The sequence below is a fragment of the Triplophysa dalaica genome, chromosome 17 (genome assembly GCF_015846415.1).
Source record: "Triplophysa dalaica isolate WHDGS20190420 chromosome 17, ASM1584641v1, whole genome shotgun sequence".
Taxonomy (NCBI): domain Eukaryota; kingdom Metazoa; phylum Chordata; class Actinopteri; order Cypriniformes; family Nemacheilidae; genus Triplophysa; species Triplophysa dalaica.
The window spans coordinates 19788038-19795913 of NC_079558.1; the positions used below are offsets into that span (position 1 = coordinate 19788038).

Sequence of the window (7876 nt, forward strand, 5' to 3'; positions counted from 1 at the left end):
GATACTTGAGGTTGGAGTTACGGTGAATTTGATCTGTTTAAAATCTCCTGATCTGTCATCATGCGAGATGAGTCTGAAAAAGAAAAACGTCTGGTGAGGTGAAAACACATCACAGTCCAAACCAAACAAACCGATCTCAGTCGTTCAGAGCTCTTCTGTGTGACCCACAGTCTCGTCTGGGCCGCTTCGCTCTCTCTCTGGCTGATTTTTGTCATTCTGGTATCCGTTGGGATTTCAAAGCCATCTGTGAGCAAAACACAGTCAGATTGTTGCCGTCGTAACATCTGTTCTCTTCTGTCTAGGTGTGTAGTGTGGACGGGAGACGACAAGGTCTTTTTCTTCAATCCCACAATGCACCTGTCAGTATGGGAAAAACCGGTGGATCTGAAAGACCGTGGAGACCTCAACCGCATCATAGAGGATCCGCCACATAAACGCAAAAAAGACTCTTTAGGTGAGAGCTGATCGGATGATTTTATAAGATCGTTGTCTCATTCTTTTTCCAGCAACTAGCTGAGACTTTCACCGCTGGAATTTAGAAATTCAGGGTCACATTCAGAGTGAAGGGGATGAACTCCGCACAAAAGTTTAATCCTCACTGTGAGATAATGACGCTCGAGTGACATTAATACACCCACAAACCGCCGGCTGTACTTGTGGATTACGTAAAAACTCTAATCCAATGAAATAGCTCAACAAATATTGAATTAGTCTGGATCTTGTCTGGAAGTTATTATACGCTTGGCTTGATTTCCCAGCCGGCTTCTCATCTGTATTGATTTAGTTTTATTGCCGTTTCAAAGATATTATCTATCGATGACCTTAATCTATTTGACTTCTGCAATTTAAATATGACCGTTCGAGTGAATTCGTTCTCGGGTTACTTTACTGATGGACAACCTGACATGAATAATATGAGGAACAGCTTTTGTCGTAAACCTACAAGTGGTTATTGGTATAAATAATGAATCAACTTTTTAAACAAGTAATTCACACACATTTTCATAATTAAAATTACTTTATTGTAGACAGATTGAGACGTTTATTCTTGTGAAAGCAATGCTATTAAAAGTAGGGATGCAACGATTAAATTTTTTGGTCGATACGATGCCAATTTTAACAAACAACTATCGTCCAACACCAGTATTGGGCAATTGCTTAGTGGTTTACAATACTAGCTTGTTTTTTCTGCATTAAATACATTTTACTACGAATTAGATCAATTTAACGTTTTAAGAGAGGCACAAGGTAAGATAAAAATACTATAAGACAACATGACAATCATCAAAGGTGATTTTTGCAATCTTCAAAGGGGAATATTTATTTTATTTACAACATTAACTTATATTTGACTTAACATTGAACATTTCTTTAATGATTTAAATAAAGTGTGTGCTGTTGCTATTTAATCGCTCAGAGAAAAATATTGGATTATTCAGACGTTTAACTCATTGCCACCATGCAGTTAAATAATTAACTGTGTCGGCCTTTTTCATGCTATTGCCAATATGCCGATGATGTTAAATTAATCCAATATCGTCAGATTAATATCGGTGACTAAAATATCGGTGCATCCCTAATTAAAAGTAAGTGTTGTAAATGAAAATGTTCAAATTTTTTCAACAGATGATGACTCTCCTTTCGCTGATGATGATGATACAGATGAAGACTGTGGATCGAAGAGCAAACGCAACAAGTGAGTGATGTGAGAACACGCTACAGTCACAGATCTATTCTGATGCTTTCATTCACACAGGAGCATTTGACAGAGGCGTCGTGTGTCACTCATCCAGATAATCACGACTCCACGGGAAAGCTCTGGGTTTGGGATGACAACATCTGCACTCACAGCTTGCCGCTCATTTTCTCAAACGGTCTCTCGTGGAGATTATTTGAATGTAACAATTGGGTTTTTGAAGTGCTACCAAACGTCTGCTTGGAGACAAGAGCCTACAACCCCACAGTTTACATTTCAACAAGAAACACTAGAGTTTGTAAATAACAAAAGGTGCTAAACGTATGTTTGTAAAAAACCTGATCTGATCATTCTGTCATATTTTTGACTTCATGCTCCCCAATATCCACAACAATGACCCAAAGCCCCCTATTCAGAATATCTATACTCTTGGCATAACTACTAAAATAAGATGTAAATTATGTGGCTTGAGCTTATATTAATGCAGGTTTTGTCTTATTTTAAATAACCATGTAATCCACTTAGTAGGCCACGGTTCAGAAACCCAGTCTTATTATATACAGCCACTTAAAAAATTTAGAGACGATTTCCAAATTGTTTTCAGTTTTCTGAATTTATTATTTATAGGTATGTATTTAGGTAAAATTACATTTTTTGTTTTATTCTGAAAACTACTAAACAATATTTCTACCAAATTTAAACATATATATATGTATTTGGATTTATGTGCAGAAACAGGTTAACACAATAGAAATGATGCTCTGTACTTTTTCAGACCTCAAAGTTCATGTTCACTTTTAAGCATTACAACACTCATATTTTTACTTTTCAATTTAGAAAAGGTTGAAATTTATTTTTTGTGTAATAACCTGGATTTTAATCCAACCTTTAATGTGTCTTGTCATGCTGTCAGTCTTTTACATTGCTGTTGTATGAGGTTTGATTTAGATAAAATTGGACTGGAATGGACACAATATATCAAGTAATGTTAATTAAATGGACATTTGAAATGGTTTCTTGTTTTTTTTCCCACAGCTATACATGAATGAATAAATTATTCATATGTGTCTCTCTTTTTTTAAAGACTGGAGCACACTCTTGAATGTGATGAACTGAGTGGAGACAAAAGCGAACAGAAGGGTTTTTCTTTATCATCTGATCAGATGAGTCTACCGCTGGAGCTTCGAATCGGCCACTTTAGAGACATGCTTCTGGAACGAGGGGTAAGTACATCATTTACAGTACATGTATCTTTCATATCTTCAGGGTTTAAAGAAATACAAGAATTTTAATTATTTACTCATCTGCATTGATGTGGAATTTTGGGAGAACGTTCATGCATATTTTTATATGATGATAGTTTATTTTGACAATGAAAAAGTGATCTAGAATATCAGACTAGACAAACTCCCTTTCATTCATTCCCACTTTTCCCTTTTTTGTGAGCTCTGTTCCTTTAAGAAACCTTTATCTTAAGTTCATCTGCTGAGGTGAACCAGAGTTCTTCTTTAGTTTATCTCCTCTCCATCACCGAACACTTCTGCTCCACAAACCTAACAATGATCCTCAAAATCTCACTGAGGGAACACTTTGTACTGGCAGTGTGTTTGCACACAGTGTGTATGTTGAAATGAAGTAACGCAGCAAGCAGTAATTGACGTGAGTTTGTTGTGCCTGAGCAGTATTTCATCCCGCTTGTCTTGAACAGGTGTCTGCGTTCTCCACCTGGGAGAAGGAATTACACAAAATTGTCTTTGATCCGCGTTACCTGCTGCTGAGTCCAGAGGAACGTAAACAGGTATCTCACGACGGTCTCGCTTCTGCTCACATCAGCCTCGATAAACGTCAAACATTAACCAAACTTCAAACTCAATTCACTCCACACCTCCACGAGTTAACCATTACTCTGTTCTCATAAGTTTTGTTGTTTAAACAACATTGGAAATGTAACAGAAATAGCTTTTTTATGAAGTCTTCATGTGGTGATATGTATTTTCTTGTAGATAATCTACTCAAATTTTCTTATTTGTTGAGTTTCTTTTTTTTTAAAACCTCACGTAGACAAACCAGAAAATATTTTATTCATAACAAACAAATGAGTTTGGCGTCAATACAAAAACAGCATCACATAACAGTCGAGCTCGAAACAAAAGACCCAAAACTGTGGAAGGAATGTAGCTCTGTACATTATATTTTGTATACTTTATACTTCCTAAATCTAGATTCTAAATGACTAAATTAAAAAAAAGTAAATGTAGATTCTGACTTTATATGAATCTGCTATATATACTGAATGTACAGGTATAACCTATAACTAGCGCTCTGTCTCTTCGTCCTCAGATTTTCGATCAGTTCGTCAAAGCAAGAATGAACGAGGAGTACAAAGAGAAAAAGTGCAAACTTCAGCAAGCCAAGGAGGAATACAGAAAACTGCTGGAGGAGTCGAAAGTCACGTCCAGGTGAGTTTAAAACAGCCTGATGTGTTTTGCTGATGCATTAATAAAAGCATCTCTAGAATGAAGCAGCGGTCTTCATAACTGAATTTAATAAAGTTCTGGTCCAGGTTTCTTCAGGGGCTTGTGTGTTTATATTAACCTTGTTTACTCCCAGAGGTCTCACACACAGAACATGAAAGAGTCACAACAAGGATGAGATTCAGATTGAAGTCTGTCTTTTTGTGTGCTCTTACTGTGTTCTTTTTCCTGATTAATTTATAGTGAACATAGCAGAAGAAATGTAAATCCAGGCACAAATATTAACATTAGAACAGTTCTTGTCAAACAATGTATATTTTAAAGGGGGGATTCGCCGTAAATACGTGTTTTTCTTTGTCTTTGGTGTGTTATAGGTTGCCTATGCATGTATTAGACATGTAAAATTGCGAAAATTTAAATGTCTGAACAAAAGATACGCAATAGTGAACTGGTCAATCATAGCACACCTCGCTTTTCAGAGCGATGAGCTTTGTAAAATATCAGTGCGTTTCAGAGAGGCGGAGCAAAGAGGAGATACAAACATGCACGGTATGTGGAAATTACAGCGTTTTTTAACCTTAAATTGTGTATACATATTGTATTACATCTAATGCAAACAAAAATATTCGTCTTAGCCGCGTCCAATGACCCCTTTAAGGAAGAGATCATCATACATAAATCATTATTGAGTAGATACAGTTAATATTATATTAATTGCTATATTAGATTTTTTAAATGTATTTTCCAATAAAACTACAGTAGCAACCTATAGTATTTACTATAGAAAATTGTAATACATAGTTATTAAATTATATAGTAAACTATACTATATTTACTAAAGTTTACTATAGCAAATATCCTACCATAATATTGTGTAGTATTAACTTTATGACATATTAAATAATAACAATTAAACTGTAAAAAATTTTGTAGTATACTGTAGTATTTACTATAATAAATTGTAACATGTTGTATACTGTAGTTAATTAAAGTAAGTAACTTACTATAGTATTGTGTAGTACTAACTATATGATAGGGGTCATGGGACACGGCTAACACGAATATTGCTGTTTGTTTTAGATGTAATGCAATGTGTGTACACGATTTAAGGTTAAAAAAAACGCTTTTAGATACAATGCATCTTTTGTTCTGACACAATTTTACTTGTTTAATACATGCATGGGCAACACATCAAAGACACAGAAAGACACGTATTTGTGCCAAATGACCACTTTAAATGATAATTGTATCAAATATTATAACTTTAACATGTAGTTAATATTGTAGCATACTGTAATATTTACTTTAGTGAATTGCAATACGTTGTTGTTTACTGTAGTAAACTACAGTAAATACGTTACTTCAGTATTGTGCAGTATTAACTGTTAAATTATAACTATATCAAGTATTACAACTATAATCTGTAGTTGATATTGTAGTATACAGCAGTATTTACTATAGTAAATTGTAAATTCTATAGAATACTGCAGTATTTTTCATGTGGGTTCATACAGTATAAGCATTTTCAAAGCTCCCAATTAAAAAAAAGTGTGTTTGTTGTATACACGCACGGCACACAATACACACAACAACCCTTAAGTCATATTTAAATGTAGACTCATTTGCACTTAAATTGACATTGGCGTACAGGTGCAAGACATATGTAGAGATCAGAATATCTAGTGTAGCAACAACATAGCAACACTTTAAAAGCCTCTCAAGACACCTTAGCAACCATATAGCAAAATCCAGGCAAACACGAAGTACTATAATGATTTTTGCACAAGCAAGATTTCTAATTTGCACCAACGCAAGACATCTGAGGATTTTACATCTGAGACGTTTTCCTGCGAGACTGATCTGTGGGAGGTAAACCTGGTGTTTCGGCACATTGGGTTGGCAGGTTTGTGTTTAGCTGCCTATAATGCTTTGAGGCAGTACAAGACAGCAGATAATGTATTGCTCCTAGTTTCGCCTGATGCTTTCACCAAACATTTCACCCCGCTTCTCAGACGAAGCAAAATTGTCCTGCATCCCCGATTCCTTTTACCGAAAGGTTTTACTGTCAAACCACGGAACACATCCTCAGTCAAACCTCTATTAGACCACATTTTCACAAGAAAACGCAGGACCATCACGAGCGACGATTTCAAACCATCGCACTGCTGAAATAAAACGGTATCAGAAATCTCATATCTGTTTTCTCTCGTAGATCAACATTCAAAGAGTTTTTGGAAAAGTACGGGAAAGATCCGCGCTTCAAACAAGTTGTGAAGAGGAAAGACCAGGAACTGTTTTTTACCCAGTTCATCAGCACGTTGAAGAAACGGGATAAAGAAAACCGACTGCGGCTGAGAAAGATGAGATGAGGATTCGTCGGCATTGAAGTGAATTCTTCAGATTCATCACACGGGCGGAAGCAGTGTTTTGGTGATAATATCACTCCGTATGTGTGACCAGATGATGGGGTGAAACCTACGGCGGCGTTGTTTTTTGCTTTCAAATGACTGATTTTCAAACAAAACAAAACAAATGCCGAACCAGCACAATCTGGCTTGATGGAAGCGGCTTTAGGAATCGCGGCTTGCGAATTAACTCCATACATCTGAATGTGTTTCATATTGAAGCTCTTAATCTCCAGTACGAGTTTAACAAGGCGTCTGAATCGCAATGCCGAACACGACTACTCTGTTTGACTCGACAAATGTACACAGCACCACATAAAGCCATTGACCTGTGCACACAGGTAGAGAATGATTTTTAATCATTGTAAATAGATGTCGATTAATTGGCGCTGTGCTATAAAGTGACTGTAAAAGTGAAAGATTTCCTTTAATGGATACGATTCTCCAGTGAATCAATAAGTGATGTTGTGCATTGATGGGTCTCTTGTCTACCGGTTTGTTGTAATTCAATTTGTCATGATATTGTAAAATTAAAGTTTGGCAATGCAGAAAAAAGTGAATTTCCTTTAAGAAAAATAAGAGCTTGTGGATTCCGTTCATCGTAATGAGATAAATGTGAAACAGGTGATCATTTAAAATGATGATCTTAATTCAATAATCAAATTCTTTATTCATGAGGCCATTAAGTTGTCAGTCTATTCATTTAATACACAATGTGTCGTATTGTTACCATGTAACAATTACGAATATTTGGTCATATCACCTTTTGATTTGTCTTGTTCATTTACAATAAATCTATTTTTACCATACCAGTCAACTATAAAACGTCAGCGTTGATTTTTATTCATAATAAAAGTCTTACATTATGGAAGCTCTGGATGATTATAAAACATTCCATCACTGGACCGATAAACAACAGCCTAACAATGGTGAAGGAAACATGACCTCTCATGAAATGCCAAGATATTGATGTGCACAAACTCTCTTCCAGGCTGAGAATAACCAAGCTATACTTATCAGGTTTTCTCATTATCTGTGACAAGCCACAGGGCAAGTGCTCATAGACATAATCACTTTAATTTGTCTTCTAGATGTTTGACATAATTAAATGTGATTCCATACATTGATGTGAAGTTTTGCGTTTTGTCAATGCCAAACATTTTTCATGCATCAACATTAGTCATCCAATGAAATCTTTATTTTGCCCATAAACTTTTCAGCTATTGATGAGTATGGAGGGGTGAGGTCATCTTCACAGGGCATCGCTGAATCTTTACTGGTTAATAAAGTTGTTCACTGGT

At 35.7% G+C, this 7876-nt stretch overlaps 1 protein-coding gene across 1 annotated transcript; it reads left to right on the forward strand.

Annotated features, from left to right (window-relative positions):
* The first annotated feature begins 307 nt into the window (after positions 1-307).
* LOC130439133 (transcription elongation regulator 1-like protein) lies at positions 308-7334 on the forward strand. Its single transcript, XM_056771575.1, has 6 exons — positions 308-454; positions 1627-1696; positions 2781-2919; positions 3405-3494; positions 4037-4155; positions 6383-7334. Exons 1-6 carry the CDS (start codon positions 352-354, stop codon positions 6537-6539), a joined length of 678 nt encoding a protein of 225 aa, XP_056627553.1. The 5' UTR covers positions 308-351; the 3' UTR covers positions 6540-7334.
* Positions 7335-7876: the final 542 nt, after the last annotated feature.